The following is a 26,548-nucleotide window of genomic DNA, read 5'->3' as shown; positions in this document are numbered from 1 at the left end:
GGGACGCCTTGACGACAGGCCACTTTCAGAACAGTCAGTTTTGGAATGCCGACGTGAACTGTCGTCGTAGCAAAAGTCGGTCAAGGCTTTGCTGACTTTTCTACGTGACAGTGGCCTATTAGAAAGACTATACTGACCCCATTTCCAGGGTAGCAAACCGGAGGTTTTAAGTCTGGTTTACCTCGCTGCCTTTCTCTCATTTGCATCTCTCTCTCTGCTTCGGCCTCTAGGTATGGGCTCGTAGTCGTCATGTATTCGTGGTTGTTGCATCGCTGTAATTTCAGCATTGTCATCCGACACTCGTCATGGCGTCGCCCTGGCTCCATCACCTTCATACAGTCGACATGCATTCGTTGACACACAGCCATAGTGATGCCGTCGTGGTCGTTCAATCGCCGCGATTTCAGCTTCGTGATCTGACTCTCGTCATGCTACCGCATCATTGCTTCCAGTCCGACCCAATGGCACAGAGAGAGAGAGAGAGAGAAAGCCAAAAGAAAGGCAAGGAGGTTAAGCAGAAAGTATCTCCGGTTGGCTGGCCTGTTCCGGGGGAGGGACAAAGGGATGCGACATGTGAGGAAGTGAAAAAAAACCGTAAGAGAACCACTCACACACACACACACACACAGACACACAAACGCACACGCACACACACACACACACACACACACACACACACACACACACACACACACACACACACACACACACACACACGCGCACACACACACACACACACACACACACACACACACGCACACACACACGCACGCACGCACGCACACGCAGGACTGTTTCTGCGGGCACTGTCACGCAGTTCTCGAAGGCATTCCCAGTGTTACAGAGTGTCAACTGCCTATGCTACGTCACACACTGTACAGTCAAATGAGGTCACAAAGTCTGCGGTTTTTTAATAACGTCGCAGTACCTTCATAGCTGCTCGCGCTGGTGTTCACGTAGGCCAGTTTCCAAGGATGTTGTTTTCCGTTATTGGACGCTTGTCAAGTTGGTCTAGGGTGACTATGAGTGCTGCTTTTTGCCGGTTGAAACAAGGGCACTCACAAAGCAAAGGTTAGCGATTGTTTCGTTGCACCCGCAGAAGTAGCAAAGTGGGCCGTTGGCAATTCTAATAAGAAAGGAGTACGCATTTGAATATGCTACTGCAAGGCATAGACGGACCAGAAGGGTGCAGTCACGTCGCGGAAGATCGGGCGGAATATGGAGCTGTATATTAGGCTCCACGATATGCAAGCGTGCACATGTGAAGTCGTATTAAATCCATTGAGCTAATGTTAGGTAACGCGCAAGCACGGAAAGTTTTTTCGCTGCGTCGACGTTTCAAAGAGTAATGGCAACGCAGTTGACGACGTCAGGGGCTGATCGGGTAGCTGTGTCCGTTCGATAATTGCCATAGTATACGGTCACAATATGTAACAAAGTCTGTCGTCTTTTAAATAAGGCAGCAGTGTCTTCATAGCTGCTCGCGCGGGTGTTCGCGCAGACCAATTTCCTATGATTTTCCCTGGCTAGGCAACCCCTGATATATTGTCTCCTTCGTCAGATATGCTGTGGTGGACTTCTCTTATCTCTGTGACGAGCCGCTCACGTTATCCATGGCGCAGTGCTGAGAGTAGATTCTTGAGGGCTGCTTTGGAATCGCAGTTGACTTGACATGAATGGGGTGGTTCCTCCTGAGTGCAATGAAGAGCCGCATGAAAGGCTACAGGTTTAGGAGCTGTCTTCGATGATACATGTGTCGTTTTTAGCTCTATTATGACGGATTTTGCTGAAATCGCCACCGCGACAGCTGAACTTGTAGGTATGACTGATGAATCGATGAAAACATGCACGCGGTTATTGTAAACCTCATGTAAATGTCCTAATGTGACCTGTTTCAGGGCAAACGAGGGCCTGTTAGCTTTCTTCGTGAGGGTGCCGGTGACTAAATACGTTAATATTTGATGATCTCGCGCTATGACAGTTGTTGCCGCTGAAGACGCACACTTCGCAAGACCGGACTCGTCTTTAGGGCTTGAGCTTGTAGTTCCTGGAGTACGCGATGTTTGTTTTGCAGGTGTCGCCCATCATTTTCCGCCGAGAAACTTGAGGGGGTGTATTATTATCGCTAACTTCCTCTTAAGGTATGATAACTTCCGCTAACTTCCTTAAGGTATGATAAGTCGCAGTCGATGATTACCCCTGAAAAGTGGTTTCCGTGCGTTTGCAATTGCTTGCGCATTCATACTTACAAAGTCCTCATTGCCATCCAAATGAATATAACAAGGCAGCATTTCGTTGAAGACCGCTCTAAGTTTTGTTTTCACAAGTACAATGATGTTAACGTGGCTGCATTTTGTAGCCTTGCTCGTATCTGCAGTCGTGCCACAGCAGATGCTAAATGCAGATGTCGTCAGCATAGTTTGATACTTGAGCTGTGTTGGGCAAGCATCTGACTAAGCCAACGAGCACTAGGTTGAATAGTGTCGGGCTCAACACTCCGCCTTGCGGTACTCCAGGGAATGTTTGGTTTTGAGTCGTGGCCCCATCCTCAATTATCACGGAGAAATGCCTGTCGGTCAAATGGCTGCGCAGCCACTGAAAAGTGTAGCCACCGATTCCGGCTTCAATCAGACCCTCTATAATGATATAACGTGCCCCATCATAGGCGCCTTTTATGTCAAGGAATAATGCCGCAGTGAGTCGTTTCAGACGTTTTTGATGTTGAACAAACGTCGCCATATCGATGGCATTATCTATCGAGGAGCATGCATGCCGAAAGCCAGCCATTGCATCAACGTACACGTTGTAACTCGGACCCAAGCTCAGGGTCATGATGATGTCATGCTTGCATCGTTGTCATTCAAACTTTTTCTACGACTCTCGTCATGCAGTCGCCATCATACCTTCGTCGTCACACAGTCGTCGTCACACAGTCGTCGTCCCACAGTCGTCGTCACACAATCGTCGTCAAACAGGTTTCGTGATGCAGTCATTGCCATGCCATTCTCATCATACACTAGTGGATATTCGCTTTTCCCCGTGCTGTTGTTATATGATCGTTCTCATACAGCCTTTGTCATATAAACGTTGTCTTAGAGTCGTCAGGATGCTATCGCGGTCGTTTCGTAATCATTGCAACTTAAATATCTGACTCACGTCATTCCATCGTCGTCATATTGTTGTCGTCATGGTATCGTCGTGAATTTTTTGTTTCAAGATTGTCGTCATACCGCATTCGGTGATGCTGAGACGTAATAATTTGTCAGTCGTTCTATCATACTCATGCTGCCTTCGTTCAGTTGCGAATATGCCGCTGTTATCATGCCATCGTCGTCATTGCGTTATTGACACACAGATACCTCCTTGGTCGTTTGGTCGTGCTATCACCTTCATTCTTACTTCATCTAGTTTCCGTCGTAGTGTCGTTTCCACGCGAACGTTGCCATAATACAGTCGTTGCCACCTCATTGTCCTCACGTCGTCGTTGTCACGTTGTCGTCGTTACACCATCGTAATACTTTTAATAACGATATCTCAGTTTCGTCATGCCGTCGTCATTATACACTTTTGTCTGTAAATTGACATCATTCTTTCTTTGTCAATCCATCGTCGCTGGGTCGGCGTCACACAACTATCGACATGCCTCCACGCTCATGAGCCAGCTAGGCAAGCTAGCGTGATAGCAAAGTGGGACGATATTCGAGTATCTGTCATATAGCCGAAGCCACGAAAGTGTCATAATTCCTACTCAAGTTGTTAAACGGGACTTAAGGAACATCTCGTTGCATTGCTCGATTGCTATTCGCATTACCATCGACAGTCATCGTGAGTCATCGTGAGTTCTGCTTTAATTTTTTAGAGCGCAGCTCTTAGGCGTCCGTTCCTGCAGCGAGCGTCAGCGTTATACCTCGTAACCGAGCGAACGAACTCAGCGAAGGATGACAGCGAACACGGAGCGTAGCGGGAGATGAAAGACGGCAACAGCGAAGACAGCGCGAGTAGGAAAGCGGAGGAGGAGGGTGCAGAAAAACCATGAGGCGCAAAGCTGAGGAGGAGGGTATGATGAAAGCGTGAGAAAAGCGCAGTGTCGTGCAAGACGAGTTGTTGCAGCGACGATGGCTGCGAGATGGCGCCAAAGTAGCGCGCGTAGTCTGGATTTCCATCCAGACTACGCGCGCTACTACGCCACAAAGCGCTGCACGAGCGGAGGTCTGTCTGCGGCGGCTGCTGTAAATCGAGCCCACGCGTCCACCACGCGCTGCTTCTCACGATCTCCTGATTAGCGAGGCTCTCGCGCCACTCCTCGTTCCGTTTGTAACGTGCCGCACTAGACCTATTGTCCGCGCCAGGCAATATATCTCGAAATCAAAACACTTATAGAGCTACGTTCATATTTCGTATTAGGAAGAATCGTAACCATCGGTGAAATTTTTAGCGTCGTTTTGTTAGGTCATGAAATTAAGCTCATCGAGATGAACATGCTTGGTAAATTATGCGACAATAGGTCAAGTAATCAGAAGCAAAATGTACATCCAAGAAAACGTCGTTTCATGCTGAGTTATTTGTGCGGTTTAACATTCCAATGTACTTCCATTGCTATCAGCAACACTACACTAAGAAACTCGGAACTTAATTTGACTATGGTGACTACACTTGCCTCTTTTTTCATTTCTCCTCATTCGAATAAGGCAATCATGGTCGAAATTCGTACCCGTGATTCCCGATTCAGCTACACAACGCCACAGCTACTGATCGATCGCAACTGGTCCATGCGTATTAAATTGTGTTCCACTTGGATTCGTGAAAGTGTGTGATTTACAGATAAAACATTCTCAATATTTAGGAATTAACCATTTGTCATAAATGTTCGAGGACTAAGTTTTTTTTTTGTTTCCTACAATCATCAACCTCAAAAATTGAATATCATTGAGTCGTTTTGTATTTGATGAGGCTATGCGTAGCTCTGAACATGATTTATTGCAAACTTATTAGGCGGCAATCTCATGTGTATCGATGCGCTGTTTGGCTTGTTCGCGAATTTAGTCACACGCTACACCAGCAGCGTGATGGACGCACATCGGTGTTAACCTATATAAAGCATAATGAGACACAAAACATGGTTCAGCAAGTACACGGTGAAGACGCATCATTGAGAAACCGTGGCTCTGGGTGGCACTAGTGACTTCGGGAGGGCAGAGATTCGGCGCAAGAGGATCCCACATTCAGCGCGCCTATCAACGTTACCTACAGCAGAAGTTAGGAAACGCATGTGGCAGTTACCATTTGAAATCAGTGTATCACTCTGAACGTGAACCGGGAGGTGCCTCACAACATTCCACAACACAATTTAGGTAAACGAAAATTGGAATAAAAATTCGACCCTCACATACCCGCGGACGACCCACAAACGAGCAAGAAGCCAGACGAACAATGGCTGCTGACCTTTTGGAAAAGGCTAGGTGTGCTCCCGTAGTTTTGTTAAGCTTCAATGATGGAAATAAAAGTTAGTGCTATCAGTAACGCCTTAAAAAGAAGCGGCAAATTGTAGAAAAGTGAGTTCGTTGGTTCACCTTCCCTCCAAAAGTACAATCGACTAAAATGTAAAAGAATGAGATTGTTTATTGCCGTTATGAAGCTGGAAGCTTGGTGTGCCATTATTATCTACAGGATGAATGAACGATGAACCGATGCTTCTACACTAATACGCTAAAACGCTTGCACCAAGTGACTGGGCGGCACCTTCATAATTCATAGTCACCTGGGCACTAGTTGTTGTTGCACGACAGTAACAGAGGCCACACTGCTGTATCAGCCCGCCAAATATCTGGCCACACATTCGTATTCCTTTTCTGCCATAACCCCCACGTTAACGACGTCTGTCACTGTGTTGTTTTGTGTTTATTTACAAGTACGAAATTACTACTGAGAAGGATGCGGTATGAAAATATGGAAGCAATCCAAAATTCTGTGACTTAATGAGCTGAATAGCTTCCCGAGTCAAGCTTTTTTTGCTTGTTTCTTTGACTTCAAGAATCGAGTGTACAAGCTTGACAAGCAGTAAGGTCATTAGTTTAAAAGTTACATAATTATTTTGTATCTTTACTACAAGAAAATTTTTAGCAAGGTATGTATAAAAGCTGTAACAGGCATAAAACGAAGTTATCCTGTCAGCCGCCAGTTCAATTCTTATACCAGCATCATCACTGTAGGACTACTATAACATAGGGAAAGAAACAAAAAAAATGATAATATTTTTTTATCATGGTAACCATTCTAAAAAAGGAATATTTGCCGTTTTAGCAATCTAATTTCTACGTGGTTAAATGTTTTGTCTGGAGCGTGCACCTGCAGCCTCTATGGCGTATGGCGTGTATACAGGGTGTCCCAGCTAACTTTAGCCAGAGTGTAAAAGTGCGAATGCCACGTAGCTGGACAGAACCAAGGTAATGTTGTTTGATGTCACTTGAAGATACTCAGATCATCTTTTTCATTCTAGCTAATTACATAATTAGTCCTAATTAATTATTCAACTTCTCAAATATAATCAGATGAAAAGTGTCACTGAGAAAATTGTAGAGCAACATGAACAACTCCCGATACAGCTTTCGGTTGTTCAATACAAGCTTCATAAAAGTGTTTTTCCGAGCGTCAAGGAAACCCGCGAAAATACGCAAAGTGTCTCGAGCGGCCAGTCCCGCGGCAATCTTGAGTGCATTTGCGGGCTTATTTCACGGACGGACGGACGGAAAAAAGTTTAATGAGCAAAGGACGTCCGAGGTTGCCAGCCCGGGCTCAGGCCACCCGGGCATTATGTGCGGTGAGGCATAGCCTTGCCACCGCTGCCCGGGCCCGTTGGATAGCCTACTGAGGGTCGTGTAATTCCTAGCTAGTCAGAGCACTTAGCCATCGCTCCTCGGGAAGGTCCGGTTCTATGTTGTCCTCTACATATATCGATCTGATCTTTGTGCACTTCCGTAAGATCTGTGCCATGTCTGCGTGTTCGTACTTGCAGAGCTTGCAGTTCGCGTCTGGGTATTGTGTTGAACTTACTCTGTTTAAATGTACTGTTTCAAAACGTTCTGGTTTGCAACCTTGTCCAATCCGTTTCTTGAGATTTGTCGAATTGTTTGTGGTGTTGTGGGTATGCTTCTCTTTGTTTCGTATAGTGTGTCAGTATGTCTTTGTACGTGACCAATCTGCCCCTGTCGTCTTTTATCGCTACTTTGTCGTTGTCGCCTCCTCCGTGTTCTCCATCGCCTCCGCCGCAGTCCTTCCCCCTTCCTCGGGGGTTGCGGGGTGTTGGGCCGTCACTGTCTGAGCCGCGGGGGATTAGTTCTCGCCCGGCTCGGTGGGCCTTCTCGTTGAGGTTGGGAGGGGCATTCGTGGTTACTTCTCCCATATGTGTCGGGATCCATTTGAAGTATTTAGGTGTGATTTTGCCGTTCTTGAAGTCTTCTCCTCTGTGGTTCAGGATTTTGGCCGCCTAGGTGGAGACCCAGCCCTTAGTGAAGTTCCTAATAGCCATCTTGGAGTCGCTGATTATTATTTTGTCTTGTTGCCGACCGTTCATTATAGCGAATGCGATTGCCGTTTCTTTCGCTGCCTCCGATAATCTGGTCCTTCCAGAGCCCACAGTCACTGTCTTTCCTTTCGTGCATACAACCGCCATTGCGAAGATGGAATTGCCTTTGTCAGCGCCGACACCACCATTGTGATCCCGGCTTCGGGGGTACCGGGAAGCGTCTACGAAGGGCACCGCCCCACGTGCCGTGGTGGTTGAGAATCGTTTTCGTGAGGCATTTTCTTCTCTCGACATTGTGCACGGGGTGCATATTCTTCGGGATATTTTCCGTGTTTATTGCGGCTCGGACGTCTGGGTGAATCTGCGTCTAGGGCCGTTCATTCCGTGGTAGTTTATGCCGATCTCTTCCATAATTTCTCTGCTCGCCTTGGTTCCGGAGAGTCCTTCGAGCTGCGCTATCCTCTGTGCTTTTGCGATTTGCTTTTACGTGTTATGTACCCCGAGTTGTTGTAACTTTTCGTTTCTTGTGTATTGGGGGAGACACAGTGCGGTTCTGTACGCTTTCCTAATGAGCGCGTTGATCTTGTCTTTCCCAGCCTTGCTCCAGTGGACAAATGCCGCCACGTACGTGACGTGGCTGATCGCGAAGGCCTAAACGAGCCGTACGATGTTTCTTTCTTTAATGCCCCTCCTGTTGTTGGAGACTATCCGTAACGGTCGCCCTGACTTTCTTTTCCAGGCGCGTTGTAGTTTCCTCGTTTGTTCCTCCGGCTTCGATCCAGAGACCCAGGACTCTGATCTTTTGGATCATGGGTATCTCCGTGCCTTTTCCCGTGGTTAATCTAATTCCCCTTTAGCGTAGTTCTGCTACGTCTCTGGACGGTTTTCCTAGCCTCTTGGGGTGGTAAAGCAGCAGTTCAGGTTTCTCCGGCGAGCTTTCTAATACGGTACCCTACAGATGATTTTCGATTGCCTCCATCGCCATTGAAGTCTGTTCTCATTATCGCCCTCGCTTTCGTCCTAAGTGGTGCAAATCGTAATGTCGTCTGCATAAACAGTGTGATTAATGCCTTCCATTCGATCCAGCTTTTCCGATAGTCCGATCATGACGAGGTTGAAGAGCATCGGTGACACGACGGACCCTTGCGGTGCGCCAGCGCTGCCCATGTCCACCTGGATGCTCTCTGCCTCGTCCAGTGTAATTCTGGTTCTTCTTCCCGTAAGGCAATTTCGGTTATAATTATACGTTCGTTCGCCCACGCCGAGCTGCGGTATTCTGTCGAGGATGGCCGCGTGCTTGAGGAAAAACTCAAGGAAAAACACAGATTGTAGCAACTACTGAGCAACAGAAAGCTGTATGGGGAGTTTTTTATGTCGCTCTATAATATTCTCATTGACACTTTGAATCTAATTACAATATTTGAGAAGCTTATTAAATGATTAATAGTGATAATCTAAGTAGGCGGAATAAAAAAGAACAATGTGACTATCTCCAAGTGACGGCAAACAACATTACCAGCTACATGGCATTCGCCTATATTTAAACTCTGGCTAACGTTGGCTCGGACACCCTGTCTAATCTAGAGGAAAAATTACCAACCCCCTAACGTCCTGTACAATGAGTAGCTGCTCTCGTTTCGTAGGATTCCACCAACAATGCACAGGTAAAAAACTGGTAAACTAAGTTATCGTACACTAGCACCTGCAAGAGCTTCATTCGCCTCTAAACAATCAAACGACATAATTCTGCAAGAGCTCGTTCATAGACGCTGCTAAAGATCCTAGAGAGCTTGCGTGATGGGCGTTCCTTTTTATTTCTTCATTGATTCTGGCATTTCTTTTTCGTGAGATTCCTTGTTTAAGCTACACGTGGAAAAGCACATGAAACGACTAATGCGTGCTCTGAAGGCACACTTGCAAGCTTCTATATATGCATATGAATATATTCTATAAGCAATTGAGCTTGAAAAAGAAGATTGTGTTTTTATCATATATCACCTCATTCTCTTAAGAACACGCTCAAGTATTTAGTGTAATTGAACAGACGTTTTGCAGTGCTGCTTCGCGTTGTATTTCGAACTCATGCTTGATATATTTGAAATGAAACAATGGTATCGAAATTCACATTTTCCAGACCCGACCCAACCCAACATGGACGACGACTACCAGAACTTCACCTATTAGTAGTATTGTTTTCATGTGAAATATCTCGTCCTATGAAATCGAAGGCTTTTTTTTATAATGCCTATGTTCTTTTTTTTTTCAAACAGATTGTGCGGCAACTGCGGACTAGGATTTCGGCCTACAAGAAGAGTGCATTAAATCCCACCAACCTGGACCAAGATCCCTCTTCATTCCCCCATAACCACGGTGGGGCATGGGTCAGCTGGAAGGACAAGGTGCCGATATGAACAACACGTGTTCTAGTGACTCCAATTCTACAATTTAGAAAATAAACAATGGAAATAGGCCTAGTATAGCAGTGCCTACAAGGTGTTTATAGAATACTGGTTGCTTCGACACGGGACACTAGCACAAGCTGAAAGAAAATATTTAAACAAACGTTGCGTATTAGCAAGCCAAATGCGCTATTGAAAACGAAAACGCTGCGTGCGCCACGAGAACATTATCACAGCTTCATTTCGTAAGAATCAAGAGTCATGCGATTTCACATAAGGGCCACGTGTCACGATGACTAGCTGCAAGCTCAGAGTGCACAATCCTTAAAAGAAATCTGTTAATACAGGCAAACAATAAACTCGCTTGATAAAGTAACCATTGACATGATAGGCATTGTTCGTGCTGCGCCAGGCAAAGGCGGAAGATGGGCCCTTCAAATAAAATTTATTATAAGGTATACCGATGGGGGCATTTGTTTCTGAGGAGTTTTCAGTACATCAGCATAATATGAACGTCCGCGATGTCCAATTCCCGTCATACCACCGTCGTTACGTCATCGCCGCCCTACAGTCAATCTAATGAAGTCATTATATTGTTGTCATGTGATCATCGTGACGGTGTGGTCGTCATTATACTATCTGCATAACTTCAGAACCGCCTTCTATCTGTCGTCATGCCATCGTCATCATCCCGCCTTCGGCTGCACCAGTGTAGACCTAAAATATTTATTTCCGGCGAAATCCATCATGATTACTGGCAACGTTAATGCTATTAGCATTCACGAAATTAATTGAGGCACCTTTTTGCCGAAAACAACTTTATTTTGAATCTTTGGTGGTCATTGTCAGATTTCCATTGATTCGGCTAAATCATGTGACATACACTGTGTGCGGGATCCGCGCACTGTGCTATGACATTCGCTCTCCAACATCAGCCATGACCATGATGACATGACTTAGGTGGGAACACGAAGCAGTAACGATGACGGAATGAGAAGATGACGACAATGGAATGACGATGCTGAAATGATAACGATAGTATAACGAGACAGCTTGACGAAGGAAGCATGAGGCCACTAGGATGACGAGTGCATGACGACAATGGCGTACCGACGAATGTATAACAACTACACGACGGCGATGTCATAACGACGACTATAATGTGAGTACTGCGGCATGAGCAGACTCTGATGATGAAGCTCGAATGTTGACGATGAAACAACCCTGACGACATCTCGACAAAGGTATTACAGCGAATGCATTATGAAGACTGTAGGATGATGACGCAGCGACAACGATGGCAGGACAATGGTAGCGTAATCACTATTGGATAACAGCAGCATAATTCCAATGGAATGACGAAGCAGGAATGACGTCGATGGAACCATGAAAGTGGTATCCCGAGACAACGTCAGGAAAATTGAATGACCTTTATGAAATGATTACGATGGCTCGACGAAGCTACCACGACTGTATGACGCCGATGGCGTGATGACGACTGTATGACAAGCGTGGGACGACGTAGCCGCAAAAACGACCAGGGCACGACCACGATTACGTCAGGACCTTGAGTCCACACCTAGTAGTACAAATTAGTAGGCTTGGGTATGACAGTATGACGAGGAAGAAGGTCAACATCAACTGTCGCAGAAATTGCTACCATCCGAGAAACACTTCAATTTCCCTGCGAAGAGACTCCTCGTGCACCGACGATATTGCGCGATGCTGAGATAGCCCTCCAAATCAGCCCGTGTTATTCATTAGCTCTAGAAATCAAGAGCATCTTGACCTAGCAAATAGGAATGGCCGAAATATCACGTTATAGTGGATGACTAGTGTGGCGTGATCGCGAAATAACGGCGAGACGCTGAAGCAAACATGGCTTTAAATGATGCTTCAGAAGTACGCACTACGTTTTCACGAACAGAGAAAAAAACATGGTTTCATTGCGTAATGCGCAACCATATGTTAGAGGACTAGTTCAAACACATCAATGACAGCTGATTGCAAAAATGGAACACAGAAAGAAAACTTCACATGCTCTCGCAATCGAAAGGAAGCCAAACTTGCATGTTCCACATGATTTGTTTTAGTGTCGTGTTCTCCAGGCGTTACAGACACTTAATATGTTTTAGTGACATTATCCCAAATAGTGAGCACTGTCAGGTGCAAGGAACATTTTGCTCACATATGTTGCGTTTATGGTGCGCACATGCAAGGACGACGTAAACTGGTCTCTTCCATCGCACACGTCAATAGGAGGTTGCCATGAGACCAGGGGCGGAATTCAGTAAGCTAACTTACGAACAGATTTTGGCGTAACAAAAATCGTATGGAAGAGCGCATTCACAAGGCTAAAACTGTTCGTAACATAAGCAAGCACGCGGTGTCTGGTGCTGCGATGACGAGCGCTGTAAGCGACAAAATGCCTGTATGTGATAGTAGCACAGCTCCGAACTTCGGTACTTGCCCCAATAGTAAGTGTAAGCCAATTAAAAACTTTAAACAGCCGTCGCAGTTGCCTACACGAGAAGAAATTTCTACGGCACGGGGATAGCAGTCTAATGAACCTAACTATGCCTGTCTGTGCCACTCTACCTGACGCGGGTAAGCGTTGAGCCGTACTTTTTGGGGCGGTTGGCCAGAAGCTACGACTGATAGCCGAGCATCGCGCGTGCTTTCGGCTTTGTGGCACGCTCTGATTTGTCGTCTTAAACTGCATTGAGCCGTTTAGTGCATAATTGTAGTTTGTAGGTGATGTTGTGGAAGGCAGTAACATTATTGCTGTGCTGCAAACTTCTGCATCAAGTCTCTCAGGCTGTATTTGTCATACTTGTCATACTTGTCAGGATATTCTATGAGGTGGTAGCAGATAAGAGTGCTATGTTCATCTGTGACAACCGTGACGTTTGTCATCAATGTTTTTTGAGCACTTCTATCATACTTTTTTCTTTTTCTTCAGTGGTTACTTTTCCTCGCGCATAGGGCTGCGGATCATTATTTTTCCAGGCGATTTTGAGGCTATAGTTCTCAATGTGAGATGAAAGAACGAAGAAACTCCGAAACGTCGCGTATTATCAAAACTCGTTGTTGGGTTTAGTCTGGCGGGTTTAGTCTGGCGATCAAGGCCGGCAATTGCTCCGCCCGAGCGTCTCTTACAATAACGCTGAAGGGTTTAACCATATGCCCATCAAACCAGTCTCTCTTAAGAAGTCGATAAGGAGACATGAAGCTTCTTTGCGGGCTATAACTGATCCCTCGGGAAATATAAGGTGTTGCATGCACGCATGCGGAAGGTCCTTTTTTTGCAGATTCTTCAGGAGAGTGTCCCTTTCATCTTGGAATTGGTGGCAGGGCCAAAAAAGTGCTCAATGTCTCCTGTCTCGTTGCGTGCCGCACAGTTCGGAGAATTGATTCGCCCCGTTTTAAATAACCAGGCCGGTGTATTAGCAGATCCTGTCGTTATTCGATATAGAAGTGAGGCTTCCTCTCGGTGCAATCTCTTGGTTACGCAGGGCTTATGCGGTGGAACCCAAAGCGACGCAAAGTGATTTCGAATGTCAGATTTTTGCACTTGATTACTCTTTGGAGCCTTGATTTTGGGAGGATGATAGAGCGCTGCGTATGCAAGCGCATCGGCTTTTTCGTTTCCTGAGATACCAATGTGGGAGGGAATCCACTGAAATTTTACTGTGAAGCCTTTGCTGTTGAGTTCTTTCACGATGGCTGGTGATTTGCGTATGAACTTGAGGGATGGCAAACCACGGTATACTTGTTGTAATGCGGCCTTTGAGTCCGTAAGGACAACCACATTCTGCGGAGGCAAAGTCTAATTTGCGCAGAGCAGAAGCTATTGCTACGCCTTCCACAACTGTCGATGAGGCTATACAGCCCAGACGACCAGACCACGTATATCTTAGAGAGGGAATACAGAATGCAGCTGCGCAGCGGTCTTCGTCTGCCTTGACAGAGCCATCTGTGTATACTTGTAGGTGATTCGGGTAAGTCGTGTTCAAATGTTCCAGGACTAATGACTTGGCTTCTGCAGATGGGATGCAGCTCTTTCACTGCAATCGTGGTACACTTAAGTTGCATGTGATGTCCTCGAATGTCCAGGGCGGTTCTATCCTTTCCCTCTGTCTCGAGCAGCGCAATTCTAATAAGCGAAGAGTGTTCAGTGCTGCATAAAAATGTGAGCGCGGCCTGTTACCTATACGTCGTAACAGGGCTTTGCCGGGCGTAGACTCACTCAATCGTAGAAGCTGGATCAGGAGAGCCTGGGAAGCCTGAAGTCGCAGAGGGCGTGACTCAGCTTCATCGAGCACTTTCTTGTTTGATGCTGGCTGAAGAAGTCCAAGGCAAAGCGAATACCTTTTCTGTGGATGGCTTCTAAGCGCTCGTATTGGTTATCTGAGCGTGACATCAGAGGTAGCTGATACAGGATCCGACTGGTAACCAACGCTGTATGTAGCCATAGCATCGACGTCGCGTGGTTACCCCAGCGTATGCCAGCGACACACTTGAGCACATGTAGCCTGGGCGACGATGACGCCACAACGTGGTCAACACCGCGGCGCCAGAGTAGCCTGTGGTCTAAGATAACGCCAAAAAATCGGACGTTGGTGACTTGTCGAATCTGGTATCCGTCCGAATTCAGCGTCAAGCGTGTATATTTTCTTTTCACTCCAAGAAATAGTACGAATGATGATTTCTCTGCTGATAGTGATAATCCAATCATTGCCAAGTGGCTCTGAATGGCTTTCACTGCTCCCTGGGCTATTCGTGTGAGGCGGCGATGCTGGTAGCCGGAGACCCATATGCAGATATCATCGGCATATATAGATATCTTCACTGGTGTGCGATGGTTGAGTACTCTTGGGAGGCTAGTCATGGCAATGTTAAATAATAAGGGAGATAAAACACTCCCCTGTGGGACGCCGCAAAGTATACATATTTCATCGCTCAAAGCGTCGCCAAGACGAACTCTGATGCTACGATCACTGAGGAACGTATGCATGAAGTGCAAGAGATGACCCATGACGCCTATAACTTGTAACTGGCTGATGATGGCTCTTTCAGACACGCCCATGAAAACCGCAAGTGTCGACCGGCCATCCGCACTGTAATGTTCTAGGTGGCTTAGCAGGTCCAGCACATTGTCTTGTGCGCTTAAACGCTGCTGAAGCCCAGTCATGCACGATGGTAGTTTTCGACCCTGCTCGACATACCAAGTAAGTCTTGCGCACGCCACCTTCTCCATTAGCTTCGCTGCACAGGAGGTCAGCAATACCGGTCTGTGTGAGTCCAGAGCTGCAGGATTCTTTCCAGGCTTCAGAACCGGTACCACACATGCTACCTTCCATAAGCGTGGGATATACCTGCTGGCCCACACTTGGTTAAAAAATGACAGCAAATCACGTCGTCTTTCAATTGGTAGGTTAGTCAGCATCTGATTACTGATGAGGTCAGGTCCCACTGCACAGAGACGTCGGAGGCTGCTGATAGCTAGTTCTAACTCTCTGAGTGTGAAAGAAGCATCCATTAGAGACGACGATAGCGGCGGAGGCGGGTTGGTTGTGCCGGCTGACCTGCCGGGAGAGTATATATTTCAGCAAAGGCATTCGCAAGTCAAGCGAGCGTCTTGCCTAACTTCAATGCTAGGGCTTCAAATGGCTTGTTTGGTCGAAAGTTTCCAGCCAGGTTATTAACGACCCACCATATCCCTGGAACTGGCGTGAAGACCGATAGGCTTGCACAAAATGTTGCCCATTGATCTCTTCTTAGTTTTCTTGTGTAACGTCGAATCACGGCGTTAATCCTGTTATATATAGTCCTCATTGGTGGGTCGCCCTTCGTCCTCATCAGCCTCCGTTCCGCTCTTCTACGGGCAGCGCATAGATTTTTGAGCTTTAGATCCGGAGCGGGGAAGTGGTCGTGTAGCTTCAGCTCAGCGGTAGCCAATCTCTTGCTACGTAGCATGTCCGCGAACAGGTCTCCAGATGATTCGCTTACCCCGTCCCTGTACGTATCCCAATGCGTGACAGGACCGGATCTTGGACCGTTGGTTCCATATCCAGCAATGTTAACGGAGACAGGAAAATGGTCGCTGCCCATTCTATTTTTACTCGTCGTTGACGATGCGAGGATGTCCGCTAAGTGTAATGTCAAGTCAATGACACTGTAAGAGGCCGGTGGTCAAAAAAAAACGTTGGCTGTTTGTCATTTCCCACGCAGAGTCCCTCGGTGTCTAAAGCACTAACAATTTGCTTCCCACATGCATCAATCGCCTTGTCGCCCCAGAGAGTATGGTGCGCGTTTAAGTCCCCACATATAATCCTCGGAGCTGGGCAGCGGCTGCAGAGGTCTCTTATAATTTCTCCCATCGAGACCTTCATGCGAGAGCTCACATATACAGAGGCCACGCTGAGGCTTCGGTTTCCCAGCCGCACTTGTACAGCAGTGACTTCCAAAGCACTGCTGCAAAGGTCTTGAATTGGTAGAACGTAATGTGGTACTTAAAGAAGGGAATTGCGCTAAAGAAGACACGGACGAGCAAGGACATGGACGGGCGCAAACTCGCGACTGATTTTATTCAGAAAGAACATAAATATATATACCTAGATTCTTATTCAATCATTGCCTAAACGCACATGCCAAGAACGTTTTCTCTTTCTTATACAAATTGACACTAGAATCGCTTACGCATTCATCACGTGACTTATCAATGTAGAAAGCCTCTGCTATTTCACGTGCTACATGGTTGCGACTGCGTCTTAAGATTTTGGTTCTAGCCAGCAAAGGCTGGCATGCTTTATCAGGCGTAGCCAAAGGGCATGCGCCGCAATGCAAGGGCAAATTTGACCCTTTTTCGTTAACCATAGAAAGCTTATGTTCCCTTAGTCGTTCATTTATACAACGGCCCGTCTGGCCAATGTAAACTTTTCCACATGTCAGGGGAATTTCATACACAGCCCCGACCGAACACCTGACAAACTGCGTGGCGTGACGTTTCGTGCAGTCTCGCACGCATTCCTCGCCGGAGACAATCCGGGGGCACAAAGAGGCCAACTTGCGCGGGGCAGAAAATACCACCGGCACACCGTAGCGATTGGCTACATTCTTTAGGTTGTGGGAGACCCCATGAATATAGGGGAGAACCGCCGGTCTGGTCTTCGGTTGACCGCCACCTTCTTGAGGTGTTCTAGGTTTCAAGCTTTGCAGAAGCTTCTCTGCCACAGCAGCCACGACGGAAACGGGAAAACCCGGGAATCGCGTCTAACATATAGCATGGCGCTTCCGTTCGGAAATGTGGGAATACTTTGGTTTCCATGTGCGACATAACTAGCAATTGATCTGGAACTTGGAAGACCAGCCTCGGACAGGGCCAATATTGGCACAGGCATGTTGCTTAAGAAAAGCGAAAGTTCAGGTAAATGGCCCGCAAAACCCGCACAGTTTCATTGCATAATAAGTGGCACGTTTGGGCAAGATGGTGAATATTGTGTCCTGACCGCATCCATATTGCTAGGTACTTTAAGAAGAGCTAGAGCTTAGAAGCACTGACTCGAGAACCTGGACTACTTCGAGCATGTCTTTTATCGAGCTCGCCGGCATCTTCTCTATGTGTGATCGCAAGGCCTTGAAGAGAGCACGTAGCACCTGCTGACAATCCTCCTGTGGTGTTTTTTTCATCGCAACGCGATTGGGGTCGCTGCAGTGCAGACACATAACTTCGCTGTTTCGGCTGTTCAGCAGTCTTCTCGTATACGGGGTCTCTGTTCGTTGATTTGACTGCTTTAGCCTGTCCGCTGCGCTATGTCACCACTGTGTCCTGGATTCCTGGAGAAGGCTTCAGGTTTGGGAAAGCAGTTTCACTCTTTGAGCTCCATTTACATTCGTCTTACTCTCTGCGACGCTCCGTCTTTTTCTTCGTCGTATTTTTCTCATCCTTTTCTGTTGGCCCCAAGGTAAACGTTTTCTTTCGCTTTATTGCCGCTGCCCGCGTAGGACACTTGCTATAACTAGCTGGATGACCCCCACTACAGTTTGCACAAAGAAACTTCTCGCTGCACGTGCACGTTTTGAAATCATGCGGTCCTTTACATCTCTTACACCGCTGCTCACCACGGCAGTACTTCGCCACATGTCCATAGCGCTGGCAATTGAAGCACCGAGGTAATGTCTCAACGTAGTCAATGGTATCGTGTTTTGTGAAGCCCAAGTTGATCTTCTCTGGACGGTCTGTGTTTGGAGCGAACGTAAGAACCATGGAGCTGGTCCGCCTGGACTTCCAATCGGATTCGGAAGTTTGAACGCGTAGCATGACTTTCCTTGCATGGTAAACACCTTGTGGCTTTAGGCATTCCAACAGTTCCTCGTCAGTGTACCACTTCGGTACTCCTCTATTAATGCACGTGTTTTGCAGGTACGAATTGGGCACTCGTGCTGAGATTGACGATTGTCACATAGCTAATATAACAGATCTGGACGATGAAGGCTTCAGGATTGTGCGTCACCGCAAGGAGAGGACAGTTGGAATCCCAGTGATTATTACCCCTGCCGCAGAAGGAGCAGTCCCTGAGATTGACTTACAACTGAGAAGGGAGTTCACATGCTCTTCTGTTTGTACATCTAGAAGCAGCGCTCCTTGTGCAGTAAATCGGCTCTGAACTGGCGATGCTCCAAGAATTTTCTCAATTTCCGTAGACAGAACAATGGGATTCACTTTTTTTAGGTCGGCTCCTTCTGCGGCAGGGGTAATAATCACCGGGATTCCAACTGTCCTCTCCTTGCGGTGACGCACAATCCTGAAGCCTTCATCGTCCAGATCTGTTATATTAGCTATGTGACAATCATCAATTAGCGTAGACTCGTCGTCTGTTTCTGTAGCCTATTATCGCTTGCATTCACGGTTGTTCTCAGGGTCAGTCGGTGGCCTCTGGCCCGGTGTCAGGTCAGGTGTAGTCATGACGGATCTCTCGCCGCTACCAGATCGGGCTCCTCTGCAGGCCCCTATCGAAGCGACGGGAGGCGAAGGCCCCCCCGGCCTCCGGTAGGGAAGGTATCTTGGTGAGTCGTCCGACGTCTTCGACAAATCTATTTGACAAAACGTAGAAAAAATACAAGAAACACTAGAAAGCGAGACAGCAGTGCGACTCTGTAGAATCAAACTTCTTCACACCAGTCCCGGGCGCGTATAAGGAAAACATATCCCCTGGGCGCCGGGGTTTCAGAGCTGAGCGTCTATTGGCTCTCACCGCAGGCCACTGTCGCTAACAAGGCGGCACGCAGGGCCGCGGCCTCCGACGGTGCCTCAGAGATTTAAGTTTGTTTACACTCCGATCGACGCTGGGCTGCCGCCGCGGTGAACGCGACCATTCTGTGTGGGATATGATTTTCTGATACCCACTATGTGTCAAGAAAAAGCGTGTGGACAACACGTAATTGTGTATTATACTGAATGGCTTAACAGACTTTGCATCCAGGCCGTGGTGCGTGCGGCATTCACAGCTGAAAAATTTTTGCATTTATGTGGAACTGCCATATTTACGTTCAGCCACAGCGCACTTATCAGCAACTGACCTGACTCGCTTCGAATTTGCCTCAGAGATGGTTCCTACTTCATGTGCTTCAGTTGTAGACTATTAAGTTTTACACGTGCGTTTCAGAATTAGTACACGCGCTTCTAACGCCACGTGCGTAACAAGCAATATCGCATGAAGACAGCGTAGTCAGTGCTCTCTTACTTGGCTGCTGCTCACTGCCTCATGCCTATTCCCCACTGAGGGGAAAATGCAAAGGAAAGGTAAAGAAGACGGTGCGTAAAAATTTAGAAGAGGTAGAATACAGAACATTGCCTTTATCTCCTAGACAATAAGAAATCGCAGTTCTGCCCGAAAGGCGAAGCACCGATTTCGATAACAAATTATGGGACAGCTGTATGAAGTAAAGGAAGTAGTTTTATCGGCCGTATAATCTTGTAAACATTCGCTTACTAACTAAATTGACAATGATAGAATGCGTAAGTGTGACTCAACGAGGACGTAAGAAGAAACAGATACACGGAGATAGCGCTCTCTCTGTGTGTCTGCTTCGTTCTAAGTCCTTGTTCAGCCACGCTTACACATTCTGTCATGGCTTCAAACCAACTAGCCCGTCCATGTGTTTTAGCTAGATATAAAGGGCACGGTGCCACGCGCGCAAAAGTAAACATGAGTACATCTCGCTGGATCAGCGCGGAAACTCGCTGTCAAAATTCTGGAGTGAGGAATCGCGGCAGAAGCAAGCGAACTGACCTTCATGCATCTCTCGCTTCAACGCGAATGAAACGGCGAAAGCACAGTGCACACGAAGCTATTGGCACTACGTACACATTGCAAACATCGCAGATCGCTTTTACGATGAAGCGCGCGCGGGCGCGCAATTTGGCCCCGTCTCAGATTGCGTTCAAGACACACAAGCGCCGGCAACGCGTCCCTACAGCATGATGATGATAGTGCTCTAAAGAAAGGAACGACGCTTGGTTCTGGAACCCATGAGAGAGAGGAGATTCTAGATGATGGGGAGGAAAGGTTGGGGTAAAGTGCAGCGCAGTAACTGTCTCTCAGCAGAGGACACCTCAACCGCGCTGCACAGGGGGTAGGGAATGAAAGTAGGGGGAGAGAAAGAGCACCAGAAACAGCAGCACGTCGCGGAAATGGGATGGAGCTAAAGGCGGTCGGCGAGGCCGACAGCCTCGGCGAATGTCAGGAGCGCACGTAGAAGTGTCCTGTGTCGTGAAGGGCAGCCCGAGGGGTGCAGGAGTTCAGTCACGGTGTCGCACGGCAGGCCGTGCCCCCGGTAAACACGGGCAAGGGACGCGCGCCCGAGCGAGAAGTTGGGGCACTCACATAGCAGGTGCTGGAGTGTCTCGATCGCGCCGGAGTCGCCGCAGAGGGGAGAAGGGGCTCCACGCAGTCGATGCCGCCGCTCGGCGGGCCACACAGAACCGGTACGAAGGGCGAGGAGGAAGGCGCGCTCGCGCCTAGTGAATCCGGTCTGCGGGAGATAGCGCGGTGGGCGCCCCTTGGAACCCATGAAAAAGCACGGCGAAGCGTCGTCAGTGGAGAGGGAGTGGAAGTGAAAGATGATAGAGAAACAGGGAGGATGTGTTCTAATAGACTCCACTATGCGCGATAGGTGGCAGTCCTCAGTAAGGTGGCCAGCGTTGTAGTGCGCGCTCACAGAGTGGCGATTCCAGTGGAATTTATATAAACTCCAGCAGGCTTCGCAGCGCGGGGACCCGCGAACATACCGGGAGCAGCAGGTTAGTCTCTGCGGCTTATGGAAGGCCGTGACTTCTGGAAGTGCTGATCACTGTGGAGAATTCCTGCGCCAAGGATGGGCAGGCACAGAGAAGATGCTCCAGAGTCTCTGGGTCCTCTACGGCATCCCCAAAAAGGCGACTACGACAGCGTCCGCGATTCGCGTGGTCAACGCCATGGCAGGCACCACGGTTCTCTCCACTGTGTACGGAGGGGCGGGCAAGGAGGATATCGAGGTACCCTAGATGCCGCCTGAGATGAACGCCCCTCCTTCCTCGCCTGACCCCCCTATCTCGAGCGCCTCAGGAGAGGGCACGCATCCGGGCACGCGTTCCTCGCTCGCGCACGCGCGATTGAACCGCGTTCGCCGGTTCATGCTCACAAGCTTTTACTTGCACGTGCAGAATACGGGCGCAGCGACGGTTTTATCTCCCTTGGACTGTATACGGAGCCTCACGGCGACGTCGACAGCAGAATTGCGCCTGGAGTGTCCATATAATTGTTATCGCAATAAAACTTTTCGTTTGCTAGTGTTACCACACACTCTCGTACTAGTCTAATGATTCCAGTATCTCCCTGTTGCTTACCTTTTAATTTCCGTTTCTCCCCTTGAAACAGGAATTCTCTCAAGCTGCCTCCTCTCGCCCAGCGCTTGGCGCTAAGAGGTGATGAGCCACGAAATATCCTCATCATGATTACAATGATGCTACGTTGACGACTTTCATTTGCGGAAGAAAAAGAGAGGATGGATTATGGATTATGACCGTACTATTTGCAGTACCTGAAAGGAATGCCAACGAACGAAACACATGCTACAGGAATAAAATTTTATGGACGCTTCAGTTTCGCCTTTAACACTGGAATGTGTTGAAAGGTCTCTGCTTCTCACGCTTTCTGCAACTGCAGCTTATGTAACGGTAATGCTTACCCTGAAATTGTTGAATATGTTGAATTGCCTCTCAAGCTAACACGAATTCATGATCGGCAGTCAGTCACTGAAACCTGTGTAGAGTACGCTATTTAGGTCAGTTACTCACGGGGTACCCTGATAATGAGAAGGAAATTTACAGAATAATAACGATGAGTTGGGAGTGCATACGGTAGGCATTACCAAATCCTACATCGCAGCTTACCACTCTCGTTGAACTAATAAGGGGGCTGTCACTGCATTCTAACGGTGCTAACCTAGGAAGCAAGCTTTCGGAGTTTAACAACGAAGTTCGAAAACAAGGGCGATGGAACGAAAAATGTTAGGCGTAACGTCAAAATGCCGGAAGAGAGTAGTGTGGGCCAGGGAGCAAAAGAGTATAACCAATATTCCAGTTGGCATTAGGAGAAGAGGATGCAGCTCGGCAGTCCGTGTAATGCGTAGTGTAGTTGACCTTTATAGCTACGGAATGGGTGCGAAGTGAAGGGAAGGGCAATCGACCACGGCAGAAAATTAAGTGTGGTGATCTAATAGAAAATTTGCAGTTGCAAGTTGGAATCAGCTAGCGCAAGACAAGGGTAATTGGAGATCGGTGAAGAGGATTTAGTCCTTAAGTAGGCATAAATATAGGCTGACGGTGATGATGATGAAGATGACCACGGCCTCTGTAATAACTTACGAGTAAAACTGCTCCTTAGCTGGATGAGGTTGTCGTACGAGCGGCTCAAGCTTTAGCCCGCTATTTTGTTATGCCCAAGTTTTAAACAACGATCTTAGTTAGCGAGAAAGAGGAAGCTATTGCAAGTCCATGTGAAGATAACTCATCGTGTAAAATACAGCCTTCTAAAAAAAATACTTTTTTTTCATGAAGTGGACGAAACAATTGTAGGACCATTTTACGCGTTGTCTGCCAGTGTCCCGAAGGAACTTAACGTTATACCAAGTTACACAGAGAGGGGCAGGCACATCAGCCATGCGACATGATCCAGACAATAAAAGTGCATACATATATTACATGAACATAATAACAATGCAAAGAAATCATAACACAGCAGATAGCACTTACAAAAATGTAAGCTTATCTAAATAAGGTGCAATGATATCAGTTATGTATATGTAAAACTGCAGTAATAATAGAAATAAATGCTACTACAACAGTAATGCAGATTAGGGTAAAGAAAGGTAGATTAATATTGCTGGTGGTAGCCGCGAATGCTTAACTGCAACATTCTTTCAATAATAATCTGCTCCCCCTGCTCTTCCTGAAACACTTCTCCTTCTGCATTGATTAACGACATTTTCCTAGACTGGTTACTCCTGACCGTGTTCCGGAACCGTTTAGGATTACCTTTCAGCATTGCTGGAAGATTTTGTTCAAGAAGTAGAATTTACATGAATTTAATTTCTCCAATAATTAGAATTCGCTGTCTTATAAGCCGTCTAATGTGAAGCGGCCTCAGATTGTTGATGGGCCTAATTGTTCAACGTGCTTATCGTTTTTCCGCGCCCTAGTTACATGCCTTGTAAACAGACTCTAAAGGAGCATAATACTGCTCAGGCTCAATAAGCAGCCACGTTTTTTTTAATATATACTTGACTAAGTGCTCGCTTTGTGCCGGATTAACACAGATGAATTGTTCCGACTAATGGAAGCGCAATTATGAGCGCAGACATCCTTTCAATTTCTTAGCATGTCTTACAGCGGGCCCTCGACTGTTTTCTTTTTGTCCCAACCTGCTGTGAGCAATAAATACATAACGGCCACAGATGTTGGACCAGCTTACTATAAAAGGCCCGTAAGCGTTCAACCACTGCTGAGCCTTTGTCCGTTAGGTGACGCTATCATGGATAACAAGTGTAAAAATTCTGATGTCGAACTTACCCTGAATTACCGTGAAAGTTATGCGCGTCACCATTTTTCATTCACCATTTATTCCTCTCGCAAATATTTCAAACACCTCTCCCGCCATGAAGCCGTAAGAGACTGTTGCCGACTACTAAAACGTTCCAGTGAACAGTTCCGCACACTTTTCTGCAAAGCGCACAATCTCCCGCTTCAGCAAGACTCATGCGCTGACCCAGCGTCACCACCCGCGGAACGCATTTGTACACAGCCTTGCACCTCTGCGTAACCGAGCGTTCACCTTAGTGTGCTGTCCCAACCGCCGCAGCGGCCGCGGGACGTCGCACGCCTACGTTGAAGTTGGCAGACATGGAACGCTCTGCACACGAGTGAGTGGTCCCGTACACATCTTTTACTCATTTCGTCTGCAATTTTTACGCCTATACTGAATCCATCGTAGTTTGGGCAATGCCTAATGGCAATGTGGGCACTTTAATATGGCACTGTTGTTTTGCCATAGTAGTTCCTAGTAGTTAAATAGCAGAGTTGAACGTCCCGAAAGAACACCACAGCTTATTAAAAAAAAACGCTGTAGTGGAGGGCTCCCTACACTTCCTGACCACGTGGCGGTTCTGTAATGTGTGCCTATATGTAAAGAGAAGGGAGTGTTCTTGGATTTCTTCCCTACGAAAATGCCATCGCCAAGGCCGGTAATCGTGCACGCGTTTTGTTGCTGATCAGCGCGACGCACAGTGAACCGTCGTCTCCCGTACTTGTCGACAAATTAAAGGCGTAGAGTGTCCCAGAACAGTTGAAAAAAGCAGGAAAATAATAATGACGCCGTCTGGATGTCCTGTTCGGTACAAGTTATTTGAAAAATTATGGTTACAAGATTGTGACTACCGGGATTGCGAACGCAGACCTCCTTTTAGCATGCATTGAAACGACAGCCCTTCCTTAACTAAAGGCTCGTTGTTCCTACCTCGTGCATTTGAGTTAGCTTGTTGACCATACTGACATGTCCTTCGTCTCCCTACGAGGGTTTTTTCATTGTCGGGGCTAATTTTCGCCGCTAGAAATTTAAGCATCACAAAGATTGCCACTGACTCTGAGAGTTTCAACACAGCAGGAAACAATGCACAATTGAAAAGGGGAAATGGGACGAAATCTGTGTGAATGGCTGACGTTATTGTACTATCACTGCAGCTGCAATAAAAGTGCGTGTGACTCATCATGCTCTAGTCTTCTCTGCGCAATGTGTGCTTTCGACGTGCCACAGTTTCGTTACCTTAGTCATTGCCCTGTTTTCGTTTGTTCCTTTTATGCTGTTATCATGTGTGCATTATTATTACATCTCGCATTTTTGTTTCAGTATCTACTCGTCCCGATTCTAATAGCTCTCTCCCATTTTCAAAATTCAGCTCTTTGTCGAGCAGTTCCGTGGGTAAACACTTCTAGTTAGCTCTTCTACGGCTGACTTGGCAATCAGACTGTCATAAGGGAGCTGGAATGCTCGTGCCACTGTGGCCAGTGTGCAATTATTCTCCTGCGCTTGATTGGAATTCTCCCAGCCATCCTTTCCTTTGTAAACTAGCTGCTCTCGCAAGATAGCTTCATTGGAATTGTATGTGAGCGTGGAAATTATAGAATATCTCCCTAATAAAAGATGTACAACCCACTCTTCGCGAAGTCAAATGCCTCCACGGGCGCAAAATAAAATTCCTCGCAATGACCGACGATTCTATTACGCTGTTTGCAAAGTACTTTTATACACCGTTTACCAGCCGCAAAAAATTCTTGGTATGTGTTCTTCAAGCCCACAGATGAACGCAGTACAGGGGGAGTGGATGGGAAATCCCATTTTTTATCAACCTAATCACCTAAGCTCTACCATATGATTGTCTTCAGCCTTCCTTAATGCCCCGTTGCCGAACATCGCTAAGCGCAAGTTCTTAATACGTGCTGAGTTGCTGCAGCACCATATATCGCAACATAGGAAAGAAACTCCGCCCCGAGCGCTTTCTTTATATCGTCTGTCGCGCACCTTAACCCCTAATAGGCAGCTTTAGAAGAGAGCGAGAGGATAATTTACTGAGGAATCGCCGAGAGAAAATTAAGAGCGTCAGGACCAGTGCTGCCAACCTCAGATGCGTGGTTTCGCTATATCGGATAAGCAATTTTCTTTGGTTTTCCTAGATCTTTGCAGGATGTTGCTGTTCAGTTTGTGAATATAACTGCTGCAATAAAATTGTGTGTTATGCAAGCAGAGCGAAAATTTTGCAGTTTAAGTTTGTTTTTAAGCTCATTTTAAGATGATCAATATAAAATTTACCGCGCTCAAGCTGAAATGGTGCGGAAATGCAAGCTGTTGCGTTAACAACACAGTCTCCCGCTTGAAGCCATATTCGCAGGAGCAGACGTCAGCACGTGTGCACTTTGTTTTTCACAGAACCCTATTTCATGAGGTTTCACGTGTACATATATTTAACAAGAAATTTCATTCGAATTGTAAGAACGAAGAGCAACAGACCTCCCACACATAATCTAACAACG

General features: G+C 47.1%; 2 protein-coding genes across 3 annotated transcripts in view; both read left to right on the top strand.

Moving 5' to 3' along the window:
* Positions 1–9,999, top strand: part of LOC126540434 (arylsulfatase B-like) — an 80,034-nt gene extending 70,035 nt beyond the window's left edge. For both annotated transcript variants that reach the window (XM_055076026.2, XM_050187250.3), the window contains one exon: positions 9,793–9,999. In XM_055076026.2, the coding sequence (XP_054932001.1) occupies positions 9,793–9,933 (141 nt within the window). In that variant the 3' untranslated portion in view covers positions 9,934–9,999. The remainder of the gene's footprint in view (positions 1–9,792) is intronic.
* Positions 10,000–23,979: 13,980 nt separating this feature from the next.
* LOC126540435 (acidic mammalian chitinase-like) overlaps positions 23,980–26,548 on the top strand; it is a 46,297-nt gene continuing 43,728 nt past the window's right edge. Inside the window, exon 1 of the mRNA XM_050187251.2 lies at positions 23,980–24,384. Coding sequence (XP_050043208.2) covers positions 24,365–24,384 — 20 coding nt within the window. The 5' untranslated portion in view covers positions 23,980–24,364. The remainder of the gene's footprint in view (positions 24,385–26,548) is intronic.

The sequence above is a fragment of the Dermacentor andersoni genome, chromosome 2, assembly GCF_023375885.2.
Source record: "Dermacentor andersoni chromosome 2, qqDerAnde1_hic_scaffold, whole genome shotgun sequence".
NCBI lineage: Eukaryota > Metazoa > Arthropoda > Arachnida > Ixodida > Ixodidae > Dermacentor > Dermacentor andersoni.
This window is presented reverse-complemented; position numbering and strand designations above follow the sequence as displayed.